We start from the raw sequence: 16878 nt of genomic DNA on the forward strand, positions 1-16878 counted from the left end.
ATGGCTGTTTTGCAGGACAGAGTGCAGCACTTCTCTCTTGGGTTCAATGTTTCTCCTGGTACTCTTCATCCACCCATCCTCAATCAAACTCTAAGGGACTGTGACCTGGGATTGTGGTGCTTGGAGGGGACTCCGGCTGGGGGCAGCAGCTTCTTGGGACCAGCCATCTCCTTGGTGCTTCCCGTCATCTATGCTCTCATCTGCACCTGTGGGGTCCTGGCCAACGGGTTGGTGATCTCCGTGGTGCTGGGCTGCAAGCAGAAGATCGTATCCGACATCTACATTCTGAACCTGGCCATAGCTGATTTGCTTTTCCTGCTTGGGATGCCATTCATAACCCATCAGCTTCTCCAGGAGCGAGGCTGGATTTTTGGAGACTTCCTATGTTGGGCAGCTACCACCATCGACCTCAACAACCAGTTCTGCAGTGTGGCCATTGTTACTTTGCTCTGCATAGACAGGTATTGCCTCCCTCTAGACTTGCAAACCAAGTGTGGCTCTCAGAGATCCAGTATATGTAATCCCAGGTTCTAACTTGGCTCTGTTGTCCTCTTGTCACAACATGGCATAGGAAGGTTGTAGGTGAGTTTGTGTCTTCAAACGGAGTCAAGAAATTGTGCCTCAGAACTGCAGGCCTTGGGGCTGGAGGTCAGTGGCGCAGCACCTGCTTGGCATGTGGGGAGTACAGTTCCCAGCATCTCCAGGTTGGTCTGGGAAGAATTCCACCTGAAACCTTAGAGAGCCACTGCTGGAAGACGATTTGTGAGAATTGGACTGCTGATCTCATTCCGGATGAAACCGTTTCATATGTTCAGTTCATATGTTCAGGGGGCTGGAAAAGTAAGGCAAATCACAGGATGGTGATCACAGGATGGTGATGGAGAGACTGGTAGTTTATTCAGAGGGGGAGGTGTTTGCAGGCATAGCCCTTACACTCAGGAGGCGGCAGATGGGGGGCACCTTTCTCTTCACTCGCTTGTCTCTGCTGCTCTTATTTTTTTATTTTTTATTTTTCACATTTGCTCCTCCCCTCTTTCTTGTCCTCACAACAACCCTGTGATGTAGGTGAAGCTGAGAGAAAGTGACTGGCCCAAGGTCACCCAGGAAGCTTTGTGGCTGAGGGGGGATTTGAACCTGGATCATCCAGGTCTAAGTCCACCTCCCAAACCACTACACCACCCTGGCTCTTCCTATCTCTCCTCTACACTTCCTCTTGCAGCCTGTTCTCCCTTTCCTTTTTGCATCTAGGGAGTGAGAGTAGAAGGAGCAGTGGAACAGTGGCTGGTGTGCTGCTGGGTAAGGGGGAGTGGGGGCTTTGGGTCCTCCACCTTGGTTGCCTGGAGATATGAGGCAGGCCCCATTTGTGGAATCAGGGAGGGAAAAGTGTCACTTTCTTCCTATTTAGGGTCTCAGTGGCCCCTTCTCCCAGTTGCAGGATACACTACTCAGGTTTGGACTTGCCTTGCTTTGATCTTGGCTCCTGGAATGCAAGATCAGGAGAGCAGCAGCAAAGCCCGGGGTTCAAAACATATGCATGAGAAGTGGTTCATTGCTACATACGAGCCAGAGGCCATGCGTGCAGGGCTGATTTTTGAGAACATTGAGACCAGTCTTGTGAAAAGCTGGAGGCATGGGTGTTTCAGTGGTGAGCTGGATTGTGGAGGTGATATCTGCTTGTCAGGCCATATTTCTCCTTTCTCCATAAGTGATGTCATTTGGGGGGGGGAACAAGTTATGTGCTCCATACCGCCCCCTATTCCTGCACATCTGTGATAACTTGAAGAAAATGTATTTTTCCATATTAGATATAGAATTTTTCATATTTGTATTACTGCCCTTCCTCCAAGGAGCTCAGAGTACTGCACATAGTTCTTCCCCTCGCAACAACCCTTTGAAGTAGGCTGAGAGACAGTGACTGACCCAAGGTTGCCCAGGAAGCTTTGTAGCTGAGCAGGGATTTGAACATGATTCTTCAAGGTCTAACTCCAATTCCCAAACCACTACATCGTCCTGGCTCTCCTTTGCCTTTTTTAATTTGCATCCATTGGTATGCCCTCACCCATCCATGTGCTCTCTTCAATTTATGTTTTAAGCTGAGAGCTTTCATGTGAAACGCACTGTTATTTTCCCCTCCCAAAAATGTGCTTTGCCCCACTTGTGTCGCCCTAAAATATTAGAACAAAACACGGTAAAATAGATCTCTGTGTCTATATCTCTATTTCTGGTGTTGCTGCCGCCTTTCTCCCTCTGATTCCTCTGAGATCTTTCCCACCTACAGTGGGACCCCTTTTCACCATCCCAAGATTCAGTGAAGTGGCTACTAGTCATGATGGCAACATGATGGGTTCAGCAGCAGCATCCCTCTGACCTGTTGCAAGAGAGCACTGATGGGAGAAGGCTCTGTGTTTCTGTCCTGCTTGTGGGCATCTGGTGGGCCACTGTGAGAAATGGACCAAATGAGCCTTGAGTCTGACCTACAGGGCTTTGCTAACTTTCAGTCCTGCCATGCCTCCTCTTTCTGTCCTTTTCTTGCAGGCCCTGCATTGACTTGTGTTTTCTTTCCTCCTTTTAACTGCAGCTGTCACTACCCGTGTCACATCTGTGGTTGTTGCAACATAATTCAGGCCTAGTCACACTGGCCTGAATGTGCAGCTTGAGGTGAAGCGAGGTCCTAGTAGACAGTGCTGGAACCAGAGAGTGTTGGCTGCGGTGGCGCATCTTGGCTTAGCCCTGTGCGGCTATAGCGCCATTACCTGCTGGAAAACGCATCCTAGGTTGTCAAGGGTTGGGCCTGCTCTTGTCGCTTCCCCTCTTTGGGCAGCGCACACAGCGCACAAACAGGAGGCAGGAGACATTGCTGCTACCATGGAAACTCATCTCGGGAAAGGATGGCATTTCTTTAAAAATATAACATATGATTAAGTGCTGGCTTGTGCAAAATTGCGGAGCTAGAACCATGAACATTTGGGGGCGAGACGACGCGGTACATGTAATTCTGGGATCTGAAGGAGAGGGGAGGGATTTCTTTTGTTCTGTTGCACAATACACAATGCAGCTTCCAAGGCTGCTCAGATCTCAGTCTGAAGTGGCAGGTTGGCATGGGAGGAAGAGGACCTTTTCCTTTCCTACTATTGTTTTTCTGAAAAATTCCCTTCCCCACCTTTACCCCTTCCCAAGGGAAAAGGAGCGCATCTGGGATCACAGCAGCTGAAGAATCATCATGGCTGGTCCATCCGTGGGGCTGACTGGAGGGGTCACCTCTGGCACTTGCCAACCTGCTTCAACCCCTCCTCCTACTTCTCCCTGGGTTTCAAAATGGGAACAGAGCACAAGGGGAAATGTGGTGGGGAGGAGAGTGGTGAACTAGAGTTTTAGATACTCTCCTGTCCTCCATACAGTACTTTCTCTTCTGCTTCTCACCTTTGAATCTAGAGAGTTGGAAGAAGAAGAGTAATGGTGTCAGATGCAGCTGGTGCACTGCTGGGTAAGGGACACCTCTGGCGTTAGGAGGTTTTGGGTTAGCCCTCTTCTCCTTCATGAAACTGCCTGAGGATAAAGGCAATTTTCTGGGTACTCCTAGCTTCAGAAGTGAGGTGTGTGTCTACTGGAAATAGGGGCATCCTTTGTGATGGCCTCCTGATCCCTCTCTTGGGAGTTTTGCTTGACACTCAATATTTTCGTTTCAGTTCTTTGATGTCTGTCCCAGTTCAGCTGCACCTGTAATTAATGTCAGTTGTTCTGCTGGGTTCTCTGTTGTGGTTTCTATCCTGCACCTCTGGTTTTATATGCCCAATGGATTTGCATCATATTTTAGTAGTGGTTGTTTTTGTATGTTTGTACGTTGTTCTTAGCCATCTTCACAGAAAACCAGAGGGGAAGGGACTAAGAGGTCTCCTTCCCCTCTTCGTATCTTTCCACTTCAAATTGCAAGCTCGGTGATTCTCTGTGTAAAACCAGGGCTGGCCCAAGACCTCTTAATGCTTATGGGGGCCACCAAATGGCTCTCTCTCTTATTCGGCAGCAAGCCTCTTCTCCTACACTTCTTCCCATTCCCTGGGCTTGAAAAGAGAGGGATGGCACAGAAGAGGAAGTGCTGAGGAAAGGAGAGTGGTGGGCTAGAGTGTCAAAAGAAAGACACTCTAGCTCACCGCTCTACTCTATTCCACACTTCTGTCCCATTTCCCTCTTTTGTTTCAGATCTAGGAAGAGTGGCAAGGGGTGGATGGACAGTTGATTCCCCCCACCACTTTGCTGCCTGAAATGACTGCCTCAGTTGACCTCATGTTTGGGCCATCCCTGTGTAGATCAGAAAAAATTCCCACAAGGTAGTCATGAAACTATACTACCCCCCTGAGTTATGGATATTTGCATTAGTGTTTTGGCACAGATGTAGTATGTCCTTTGGTGGTGCTTTTGTGTAGGTGCAATAGTGCTGGGCTGGCACTAAGAGTGAGATGTTTAGAGCTACATACATTTCAATTTATGTGCAGACCTCTGGAACCTAACCAGAATGAATGTAGGGCAGTGTTTCTCAAACTGTGGGTCGCAAGCCAATTTCAGGTGGGTCCCCATTCATTTCAATATTTTGTTTTTAATAGATTTGATGCTAGCATGGTACGTGACTGCATTTGGGGAAATATAACAGACCGATACTTTTAACAAGTTACTACGTATATTCTTTTAACAATGATAGTAAATTGGACTTATTCCTGGGTAAGTGTGGGTAGGATTGAAGCCTAGGATTGTTAAAAATTTTCCTGCTTGATGATGTCACTTCGGGTTATGACATCACTTCCAGAGAGCCCTGACAGATTCTCATTCTGAAAAGTGGGTCTCAGTGCTAAATGTGCGAGAACCACTGATGTAGGGGACTTAATGTACATGTAACTAATTCTATGCTGATTTATTCTAGCCAGTAAGCGTTGTGATTATATGAATGCATGTTACCTATGTCGAATGGGCTGACTAGTGACTGTCTCTCTTACTCCCCTTGACTCCAGTGTGTATCTCTCTCCTCAGATACGTGGCAGTTGTGTACTCATCCACCATTGGCCAGAAACGGACTTTACGCTGTACAACTCTGATCAATGCTGGTGTGTGGGCTGGAAGCTTAGCTCTGGCCACACCTGCAATGCTGTACGCCCGAGTGCACTGGGACAACAAGACTGAGATCTGCCTCCTTGACTTACCTGGTCCTCACAGCATGTACTGGTATATTCTCTACCAGTCACTGGTGGCCTTCCTCCTACCCTTGCTGGTGATTACGGTGCTGTACTCTTTGACCCTGCTCCACCTCTTCCGTGCCATGCGCCGTGTGCACAGGAAGGCGTCTGCCCGTAGCCGGAAGGTGACCCGCATGGCATTGACTATCATTGCCGCCTTCTTTGTCTGCTGGACACCCTACCATGTGCTGCAGTTGGTCAACCTCACAGCCACACCTTCGGTGACCTTCTTTTACCTGTACCAGACCACAATTTGCCTCAGCTATGCCCACAGCTGTGTCAGTCCCATCCTTGTTATCTTCTGCACCGAGTTCTTCCAGGAGAGGATGGCTCAATCCAGGTGAAGACTCAGTGCACAGGACCTTCTCTGATGAGAGGGATCTCTGTAAACGTTTCATCACCCAATGCTTTTTGACGGGTTGCTTTCAATGGACAAATCCAACATGGGAGCCCAGTTTGGATCTCGCTGAAACATGAGTGCTGTCAAATCCAGGATCTGGTCACACCAAATTTATCAGTATACAACAGTTAACACTTTCAGAAAGTGGGAGAAAGTGGCGCCAAACAGTTGCACAGGTTGTTGAAGAGCGGAGAGGACTGGATAGTAAGCTTAGCAGAATGGTGAGCCAGCCCTAGAACTTCCTGTGCCTGAGTTGATGGCCCAACGGCCACTTCCCCTTACCCACTGGCATGCCTTCTGCCGCATCTGGTGCCCCTCCACCTCCCATTCTCTGGATTGAAAAGAAAGAGGGGAATAGAGCAGAAGAGGAAGTGTGGGGCAGAGAAGTGTGGCTAGAGCATCTCTGGCACTTCCTGTTCTGCTGTTCTCCTCTTTCTGTTTAAATCAAAGGTAGAAGGATGGAAGCAGGCAGGTGGCCTCCACCATCTGTTGCCTGATTTTCACTTCTGTTGAATGGAGCAATCTTTTCTTCCTGTGCCTGGTGCTTTGGCGTGGTTCAGCATGAACCAAAAGTGGTGGGGAGCCAACTCCAGAATGAGTGCCCTGTCTCCCTTGGGTCAGGCTCTAGACCAGGGGTCTCCAAACCTTTTGGCCAGAGGGCCACATGAAATATCTGGCGCAGTGCTGAGGGCCAGAAAAAAATTTAAAATTTAAATAAATAAATTAGAGATGGAACTTAGATGAATGAATAAATGAATGAGTGGGCTCATTCACTCAGCCTCTCCAGCCTCAGAACACCCTCCAGATGCAATCAGAGCACAGCTCTGGTCATGTTCAGTCAAGTGGGCCAGAGGCTTTCAGGGGTTAAGAGGCTGGCCGCAGGCCAGATAGAGGCTCACTGCGGGCTGCACCTGGCCCCCTGGGCCAGGGTTTGGAGACCCCTGCTCTAGACTGTGAGCTCCTTGGGCCAGAGCTCTTGATACTGCACTCCACATCACCACCTTGTGCTTGGTTCAATGACAGGCTGGCAGAGGCTCAAGGCCTCCACCTCCCTTGATTAGAAGCCCCCCTCATGTCCTCCAGGCTGCCCCCAACGTTGACGGGTTGTGTTTCTCCCTCTACCAAGCACCAGGCCTACAGGTAGTGCAGGATACATGAACAATGCTAGCAATGCAAAATAAGCAGCAATTATGCAACTCCTTTTAAGTGGCTCATGGGCTCAGTTGGTTAGGATTGTGCCCTAAGCTGTATTAGCTCTCTCTAAGCAGCACTCTGTATGTGGTCACCCTGAAACTGTGGAAAGCCCTCTCCTTGGGTGGCCCAACTGTCTGCATTGCCTCTTTTCAGAGACAGGTAAAAATGTGTTGGTTTCACTGAGCAGTTGGGTGTTCAGTCCTAAAGGTGCTGCTGCTATTTCTTATGTGTTCTTTTTAGCTTTTCCATTGTGTGCTGAGGTTTTAACTTCTGACTTCTCCGTAAACTGCTTTGAGGGCACTTGGGGTGGAAAAAGTGGGATTGTAAGGAAAATAAATGAGTGCCGTTACACAGACTGTCCCTCTCTCTTCGTAGGTACTGCAGATTCCTCATCGGGTGGAAGCTGATGCGGGAAGGCACTTCCTTTTCCAAGCCAGAAGTCACAGCCACCCTGTACAGCCCACAAGTGAGCCATGCCACGTCCCTGTGCCACCGCCGTCCATCTGGGACAGAAACACCTTCGTGCTCCATGACTGAGACCACCAGATTTAGTGTTGCTGCCAGTGGGTATGAGGAACATAGTGGGCTTTAAGGGCCTCTTTGATTGTTCTATGAACATACTTGTGCTGCTGTCCTCCTTGCAAAGCACACTGCAGATCAGGGAGGAGGGTCCGTTGCTCATGTTGAAGAGCATCTCCCCAGAAGCCTTCTGTTTGCAGGATGGGTGCAGTGAAGGACGTTGGCATGAGACAAAAGGGAAGGCTTCTTTTCCAATCCAAGGGCCCTGAAATTCGCATTCTCATTTCAACATCCAACACAATGGAGAGGAAGAACGTGAATGTCTGTGCAAGTCTGTGTCTAGAAGACTTGATCCAGACTGCTGAGAGAAGCACAAAATGTGAGTGATTTCTGGGTCTTTCCTGAGGGAAACATTTGAAGTCAAGTTGTAATGGCAAAGGACGACTCAAGTTTAAAGACTGCTGGAAAAGATCACCTGTGTGACCAGACCACATGTAAAATAAATGGCAATTGCTTCATTGTACGCTTGTTTTTTTTGGTGTGGATCTGTGAATGTCTGTCCTAAGTCCTGAATTAGCGACACAACCAGAGTCAAATCCCAAGTCATAGTCTACACTAGTGTCTCTCAAACTGTGGATAGGGACCCGCTAGGTGGATTGCAAGCCAATTTCGGGTGGGTCCCCATTCATTTCAATATTTTATTTTTAATCTATTAGACTTGATGCTACCTGGGTATGTGACTGCATTTGGGGAAATGTTACAGACCTGCATTTTTAACAAGTTACTATGTATATTTTTAACAATGATAGTCAATGGGACTTACTCCTGGGTAAGTGTGGGCAGGATTGCATCCCAGGATTGTTATACATGTTCCTGCTTGATGATGTCACTTTCAGTCATGACATCACTTCCAGTGGGCCTTGACAGATTCTCATTCTAAAAAGTGGGTCCTGGTGCTAAATGTATGAGAACCGCTGGTCTACACCATTGCAACTCAACTCTTGGAAAATTCTGAGTCATTCTGAGAAAAAGTCCTTGAGCAGAAAAAAAACCTTAAGCCTTCGTTTCCTCCCTACCCTCAGCCCCCCAGCTCCCTCCTGGAACGCCCCATCCTCCTCCCACCACATCTACTGCTGTTGTCAGTTTGAAGGATGGCTTTCGGATCACCCATGAGGTCTTTTGGGATGATGTGGAAGCAGGCACACACTCCCAAGAGAGTCGTGACTCGAGTCAAATTTGAGTCATGACTCTTTTCGGGTAAAAACCCCGAGTTGTCAGTCAGTGACATGCGTGAGCCCCATGAGTCACGAAAAACGTGGCTTGAGCCTGCAAATCTCGTGCGCATCCCTGCTGACTCTCAGGCAAGTGTGTACAGCAGCCGTATGCAAGCACTGTGCCGTGGCACACTGGTGTGCCGCGAATGGTCTGTAGGTGGGCCGTGGGACTTCGGGGAGGGTCGGTTATAAGTAGGGCAGTTGGGGGTGTGAGCAGATGGGCCGTGGGACTTTGGTGAGGGTCGGTTAGGAGTGCCATTGGGGGTGTGAGCTGGTGGCATAGCTGGAGGGGGGCGGAGCACTCGGGCTGGTGGGGGGGTGGGCGAGCGGCCCCTCCCTTCGGATCCATTCCTGGTGGGAATAGCTCCGAAGGGAGGGGCCGCTCGCCCACTCCCCCACCAGCCCGAGTGCTCCGCCCCCTCCAGCTACGCCACCGCCTTACGGCTCCGTTTGCCCCCCCGCCGGAAATGGCCCCGAAGGGAGGAGCCGCTCGCTCCCCTCCCTGCCAGCCCGAGTGCTCCGCTCCCCTCCTGCTACGCCACCGGGGTGAACGTCTTGGAGCGACGGCAGACCCAGGCCGGGCCAGGAGGAGGCGGAACGGAAGTGACTGGGAGAGGGGGCGGGGGACGGGAGAAAGCACTGCACACCGGAAGCGCGCAGGGGACGGCGCTCCGCGGACCGGAAGCGCGCGCGGTGGCCGAGCCGTTGCCGTGACGGCGGCGCTGCCTGGCCTGGCCTGGCCTCAGGATGGAGCGCGCCGCCCCTGCCCCCGCACCAGCCGAGGCCGCCCTGACAGACGCCTACGACCAGGCGCTGCTGGGCATCCTGCAGCACGCGGGTGGCGTGCAGGAGTTCCTGGCCGCGCTCTTCGGCTTCCTCTACCGCAAGACCGACTTCTTCCGCCTGCTGCACCGCCCGCACGACCGCCTCGGCTTCCCCCCCGGCGTCGCCCGCCGCCTCGCGCTCGGGGTAGGCCGGGCCGGAAGGAGGGGCCCCCCAGCCTCCGAGGCCCCCTCCCGTGGCAGGGAGCTTCGCAGGCTCTGGGCGGGGCTGGGCGGGGAAGGAGAAGAAAAGCCCTGTCCTGTGGCAAGGAGTCCCACAGGCGTGGAGTGAGACTGGGCAGGGAAAGAGGCAGACAAGCTCTCAGAAGAGCCCTGCCCTGTGGCAAGGAGTTCCACAGGGTTGCTGGGGTCTGGGCGGGGGGGGGGACAGGCTCTCAGAAGAAGAGCCCTGACCTGTGGCAAGCACTTCCACAGGCATTGTGTGAGTCCAAGTTGGGGGAGGACAGGCTCTGAGAAGAAAAGTCTTGTTCTGTGGCAAGGAGTCCCACAGGCATTGCTGGGGTCTGGGCAGGGGGGCAAGCTCTCAGAAGAAGATCAACCCTATCCTTTGCCAAGAAGTTTAACAGACGTTGAGTGAGTCTTGAGTGGGGGGAAGGACAAGCTCTCAAAAGAAGAGCCCTGCCCTGTGGCAAGGAGTTCCAGAGGCTAATTAGCAATGCTTTGAGGACATAAGAAGAGCCGCGCTGGATCAGGCCAAAGGCCCCTCTAGTCCAGCTTCCTGTGTCTCACAGTGGCCCACCAGGTGCCTGTGGTTTTCTCTGTAAACCGCTTTGTGAACTTTTTGTTGAAAAGTGGTATATAAATACTGTTGTTGTTGTTGTTGTAGATGCACACATGACAGTAAGAGACATTCTCTGGCATTTAGAGATAAGCTGTTGCTGAAACTCAGAAGTTTTACTTCGTACGCATAAGAGCAGTGCTTCTTATCCACTAGTTCAAGCAATAAGTGGTGTTCTCTTTGATTGCCTGTATACTATGCACATGCGCATGCATGTTCTAGATATCTTGTGCATGTGCATCTCCATTGACTTTAGTGCATTTGGATTTAATGGACTTTCAGCTTTAATAGGTAACCTTATCCCCTTAGTCTCTTTGATCTGAGGGTTTATTGTGCTGTTGTCCTGAAATGAATGACTAAAGGCCCAGTCCTATCTAATTTTCCAGCACCAGTGCAGCCACAAGGTAAGGGAACAAATGTTCCCATACCTTAAGGAGGCCTCTGTGACTGTTGCCCCACAACATGATGCAGTGTGTGCCTCATTGGCACAGCTGCACTGGAAAATTGGATAGGCTTGGGCCCTAATTCACCTGTTCTCTGATGTAAGTCATTGTTTTGGTTATTACTACTTTGCTGTGTTACTTGCAGGCCTTCAAAACCTTTGAACAAATGGCCCGTCAAGATGATGCCAGGCGGCAGCAAGAACTTGAGGAAGAGCTGAAGAAAAGAGAGGAGGAGGCAGCAGCTGCAGCAGAAAGGATGAAGGTGCCTGTTGTCGCCGAGGAGGTTGAGATCAGCTCAGCAGTGGAGCAGAACTCTGCATCGGAGAGTGAAAAACCCGCTGCACCAGAAGAGCCCTTGGCAGCAGAGGGGAAAGAAGTGGAAGCTGCCGATGTGGTAGTAGAGCCACCAGTAGCTGCTGCTGCTGGCCCCATAGAAACTCAGCCGGAAGAACAGTCCAAGTGAGTGGCCAGTAACAGTGCTTTGGCTGTGTTAAATTTTTGCCTTGGCAAAATGCCATGGCAAAGCTCAGGCTGAAAGTGTCTTAGCCTGCTTGTGTTTTAAGCTTGGTGAGGGCATATCTTTGTCAAAACTTGGGCTTTTTGAGAAATGTTGGCTACTTTAGAAAACAGGGCAATCCTGCTCTGGTCCCATTTTTGTCGTGCCAACATATGCCTGTTTGCATATGCCTGTGTTATAGAATCTGGCAAGCAGTTTGTCTGAAAGGAGCCCAGATCCTTTGATCTAAAGCAGGGGTGCCCAAACCCCGGCCCTGGGGCCACTCGCGGCCCTCAAGGCCTCTCAATGCAGCCCTCAGGGAGCCCCCAGTCTCCAATGAGCCTCTGGCCCTCTGGAGATTTGTTGAAGCCTGCATTGGCCCAACGCAACTTCTCTCAGCATAGACCTACAGTCTAAAGTGGTTCAGCCCATATTCTCCATCTCATTCCCACTGTGCCACACCTACAAGAAAGGCTATCAAACAGTATATAAACATGGGAGAGGATGCACTCTCTGGAATGTCTTCTCATCCAGTGGTGTACTAGCCAAACTGGTTACATCAGTTTAATGAGTCTAGTGACCTGCTGTGGGTTTAGAGAGAAGCCCTGTATAACTTGTAGCTATTTATTGTGACCTGCTGACTGGTATTTTAAAGTGAAGAGTATTTAAAGCTGAAACTTTCATTCCTGTTTGGTTTAGGTGTTAGCCAAAAGTCCAAACTTTCCCCCCTCTTTTTTCACTGACATTTCTATCTTTTCCCATGAATCAACTATATAATTTTGCTGACTTCTAAAACTCTTTACTTACACCCATGCCTAATTCCTAACATATTCCTGATGCGTTGTGTTTATGAGCTCTTTCTAAAACAATTCCCAAACCAGGTTCCCAAACTGGTGGGTCGCAACCCACCAGGGGAATAGGAAATGGGCCATTCCCCCTTACAAGGAGTGGCCCAGGAATGGGTGCCCTGATGATGATGCAGCAGTTGCGGCACCACGGGAACCCAGGGGATTTTACACTTACCTAGGAGATTGTACTGGCCTCCGGCAAGGTCCAGGAGGCTCACAGCCCCTTCTGTGAGCCTCCCCGCGGAAGGGAGGAGCGTTGATCACCCCACAGAGCTTTGATCACCAGTCAGAACCCACTTCTGGTTTCTAATTGGAACTTTGGTGCTCAGTGGGACTTTGGGAACCGCTGTTCTAAAACAGGGTGCCCAAACCCCGGCCTTGAGGCCACTTGCGGCCCTCAAGGCCTCTCAATGTGGCCCTCAGGGAGCTCCCAGTCTCCAATGAGCCTCTGGCCCTCCGGTGATTTGTTGGAGCCCACACTGGCCCGATGCAACTGCTCTCAGTGTGAGGACAACTGTTTGACCTCTCGGTGAGCTGTGGGATGAGGGCTCCCTCCACTACTTGCTGTTTCACATCTGTGATGCAGTAGCGGCAGAAAAGGAAAGGCCAGCCTTGCTTTGTGCAAGGCCTTTTATAGGCCTTGAGCTATTGCAAGACCTTCATTCATTCATATAAGTTCATCTTTAATATATTCATTTATGTAAACTTATGTAAATTTATTCAAATTTGAAATGTAAATTAATTCTTTTTTTCCCGGACCCCCGACACAGTGTCAGAAAGACAATGTGGCCCTCCTGCCAAAAACTTTGGGAAACGCTGTAATGAAACATAGTGATGATGCTTTCAGTATCTAAAAACAAACTTCCCGGGAAAATAGTACTGCAATGTTTGGTTAATTTAGAGTTAATTATTGGAGGTAGACACTCTTCAGCACTTGTTTGATGAATTTTGCTTTTGAGGAGTAGTTAGGAAGGTGTTGTGTTAGGGAAAAAATAGTTGTAAAAACATACATTTTTTCTGGGAAACTGGCTGTTTAAAATTTCACATGCAAACGATCAAAATGTTTAGTGAGTTCAGGTAGGTGGCTAAAATTATTTACTGTGTTGTACGCTGTGAAAGTGAAGCCTAAATAAGCACCATTGAAATCAGTGGAACAGCTTAGCCATGACTGTCTTATTCATTTCAATGGGGCTAAAGAATGCTTCTTGGAGTATAACCTGTTGAATATAAGGGCTTTTGGTCAATGGCTAATCTGTGGGTGTCTGTGGCCAAAACTCTTGTGTTCAGGACTTTGAGGTCCTGTGCCCAGGTATTATTTTATATTTTTTTGGTCAGAATTTTGGAGTTGGTCTGTTAGCCACTGGGTGGTGTTGGCATCCACTGAATAGATAAAGCGGGTTCCAATAGATAGTGCAGAATGGGTGAGTTATCTGAGGTTTCCTCTTGCAAAATTCAGTGCTGTGAATCTGGTTGACAAGATGTTATCAGAACAGCATTTGGGCTGTGTTATGCATGCAGTCTGCCTGCCGGATAGACAGTCTGCTCATCTTCATGAGCGTTCTTACCGTTTTGAAAATTCAGAGACTTTGTATGCTTCTGTGAAATGCAGAAACTGCCATAGATGTGTGCTACATCATGCGACAGTTTTAATAAAATGTGAAGCCTTTTCTGCTGATCTGTAATGGTCTTGAAGTTGGCATGACTGAAAAGAAGCGTGAGTTTAGTCTTGATGAACAATAATCACAGTGGTTGCTGGCACTTATTGGTTCAGCTCTGCTGGGTCAATGATTCTGGTGACTGCAATGGCTGTTGATTTGTTTCTGTGCCCCATTCAAGGTGCTGGTGTTATGTTACGTTAAAGCCCTTGTACCAGGGACTGTCTGCTTCCATATGATCTGACCCTATCCCCTAGGGTAATCTGAAGTGTTGCAGTTAGTAGAAGTTAGAGGGATGGTGGCAGAACCTTTTCTGTAGTGGCCCAACAGTTATGGAACTCTCTGTCTTATGGGTTAAAAATTGGGATGGGGGGATGTCCTGACGGCACCACAGCAGTTGTGGTGCCCCAGGCACCCAGGTGCATTTCAACATATCTTGGGGGACTGTGCAGCCACACGGAGGGTCCTGGAAGCTCGCAGCCCCCTCTGTGAGCCTCCCCTCTGCGTCAGTGAGCGCTGATCTGCGGTCAAAGCCCACTTCTGGTTTGCAGTCAGAGCTTCAGGGCATGGAACTTCCAAAACCAGAAGTGAACTCCAACTGCAGATTGGAGCTCACTGCAGCGGAGGGGAGGCTCACGGAGGGGGCTGTGAGCGTCTAGGACCCTCTGCAAGCGTATGTTATATTCCCAGATATGTTGAAATGCACCTGGGTGCCTGTGGTGCCATGATCGCTGTGGCACTGTCAGGGCACCAATTTATGGGTCACTCCCCTCAAGGTACAAGTGACCCTTTTAGGTTCCAATGGTGGCGCGTGACCCATTACTTTAAGAACCACTGGTATAGTGGTTTATGAGTGCACCAAGCATGTCTGCCTCTTGATGCATTCCTTTTTAAGTTAAAAAAAAATAAATCTCCATATTGTAGTTTGGAAGCTGAGGCTGAGAGGGATTGGCTTTTGCAAGGTCACGTAGTGAGGTCAGACATGGGCAAAACTTAAGCTGGGAAAGACACAGTTTGCACCTCTGTCCCTTAGCCACTGTACTATACCTGCTCTGCACATCCTCCAGGTCATATGCATTTAGCACTTGCTGTTCCAACAAGGTAAGCGTCACCTGGTAGCTGCATAATAGCCTTTTGTTAACTCGGGAACAAAATTATGCCATCTTTTTTCCCTTTCCCCTTCCAGTCTTATACTTGCAAATAGCGTATCACACTTTTGTGCAGTTGTACCAGATACCCAAATACTGTGACTGTAAAGAGATGGCATACCAATTCCCCAGGTTAGTGCCAAGGCCCTTTCGTTCAGTTTGCATCAATAAGTGGTTCTTTGCAGGGTGTGTTGCCATCTAATCCTCGTGTTTCCAACTTTGGAAGGATCAGTGCAGGAGAAAAGCGTTCCTGTTTTGCTGCCATCTGTTTAATACAGGGCTGTGAATTGCACCCCCTTTTTGTGCCCAGACGTTCCCATCTGCCTTGACAAGCAGTTCTCCATCATGCCTGAGCTCAGCTCCTTTTTTTAGTTTGAGTGCCTGCCTTCCCACTTGGCCCTCTTTTAGATTTTGCTCTGCATACATTTACCTCCCAGCATTCAGCATGTGCCCCAAAGCAATCTGCCTTCTGAGCTCTATTTACATCACTTGTCTCCAAGTCTCAATTACTCTTCCTTCTCCTTTTTTATTTTTCTATACGCTAAACTTCCTTGCATTCTTTGCTTCTCTGTTGGCATAACCCATGTTGATAGTGTTTCATAAACTAATGACTTTCAAATTGGGTGACGATATTTGGCAAATACAATGGGATTGTTGGAAGCCCTACAGTGCATGTGTGAAGCAGCTACTAGTCTTTGCAAGTGAACCTGGATTTCTGGGCTGCTTCCATCCACCACACATTCCTCTTGATAGAATCATTTTTGCTGCTTCAACATTGAATCATTCCCAGCTGGACCTAACAGTTGAATGATACAGCAGCTAAACCTTGATCCTGAAATCACTATGTGTTGGAGGAACTCAAGTATTTGTGGTGTGGCAGTCATGTGTGTGCACATGGAGAAGGAGCAACAGCTGAACATCTCTTCTGCTGTGATAGTGCCAAATAAGTGCATGTGTGAATGCTGCTGTTTTCCTTCTCTGTCTGGAGTCAAGGATGTTGCATCACAGAGCACACAATATGTGCACGTGCTCATAGAGCAGGCATCCATAAATCTTTTCACCAAGGCAAATGCCTCAGATCTCTGGCAAACAGGACCACCCAACCCCATTAAGAGCATGCCATCCCTGAAGGTCTCATTGCCATTCTTGAGGGTATGAGAAAGAGAGTTCTTTCTGAAAAGTTGGAAAGTTTCCTTTTCTGTATTTATATCCTGGTGCAAATGAGAGAGGACCCTCATCTCTGTCCCAAACCCCCTATATGTGCTAGAGGTCTCTGGGAAACTGGAAGAGTTTGTGGCAGCCATAAGTAATGGCTGACTAATAAGCCAAGTCAACATTTGTGGGCTCCTGATATTGAGAATGGTATCTAAAAACTTGCTGAAAAATAACAGTAGGCAAATTATGGTAAGAATGATGAATATGTACATAAAACTGGGGTTTGTGCAATAGTCTTACCAGCTTGCCGAATTCTGCTCCGTTGTTTCCATTCCTGTACCAAACAGCAGAGCTGTTATATAAATAAGCAGAGCACAAAGACGGTTGGCAAACTGAATCTTCTCTCGGCTTGGGAGGGGTATGTAAAGGAATCAACTGAGGGCGAATTGATAGCTTGGGATGCTTCAGGGAAAGGAAATGTGGATGCCTGTGCTTTGAAGAAGGCCACTTGAATGAAGCACACTCTCATATATCCCAAATATTGTCATAGGGTGGTATAAGAAAGCATCAACTCCCATTTTCGGGTGGTTGCGCTAAGGTGATTTGGCTTCTGCCCCAGTAGCCCTTGGCACTGAAGAAGGGGTGATACTGCTGCTTGCTTTGAAATGATGTGGCAGACTTGCTGAAGCCTGTGGAGAAAAGATAGCCTTTTGGCTAGCACATTTTGAAAGGGGACTGGACCAATTCCTGGAGGAAGAGACCACTCTGTATCTATTAGGCATTTTTAAAGTGGAATCTATTTGAGGTGGGGAACCTTTTTGTCATTCCTTTATGTAAAATACCTTGAAAGTTGCTTCTTTTTTTTTTTGTTAGAAAGAGATAAATAAATATTTCAAATAAGCAA

At 48.8% G+C, this 16878-nt stretch overlaps 2 protein-coding genes across 3 annotated transcripts in view; both read left to right on the forward strand.

The window, feature by feature from the left end:
• LOC136662462 (melanin-concentrating hormone receptor 1-like) lies at positions 1 to 9323 on the forward strand. Its single transcript, XM_066639681.1, has 4 exons — positions 1 to 461; positions 5020 to 5562; positions 7192 to 7383; positions 9035 to 9323. Exons 1-4 carry the CDS (start codon positions 1 to 3, stop codon positions 9321 to 9323), a joined length of 1485 nt encoding a protein of 494 aa, XP_066495778.1.
• NUDCD3 (NudC domain containing 3) overlaps positions 9280 to 16878 on the forward strand; it is a 50546-nt gene continuing 42947 nt past the window's right edge. For both annotated transcript variants that reach the window (XM_066639768.1, XM_066639769.1), the window contains exons 1-2: positions 9280 to 9578; positions 10818 to 11131. In XM_066639768.1, coding sequence (XP_066495865.1) covers positions 9357 to 9578; positions 10818 to 11131 — 536 coding nt within the window. In that variant the 5' untranslated portion in view covers positions 9280 to 9356. The remainder of the gene's footprint in view (positions 9579 to 10817; positions 11132 to 16878) is intronic.

Source organism: Tiliqua scincoides, chromosome 11 (assembly GCF_035046505.1).
Source record: "Tiliqua scincoides isolate rTilSci1 chromosome 11, rTilSci1.hap2, whole genome shotgun sequence".
Taxonomy (NCBI): domain Eukaryota; kingdom Metazoa; phylum Chordata; class Lepidosauria; order Squamata; family Scincidae; genus Tiliqua; species Tiliqua scincoides.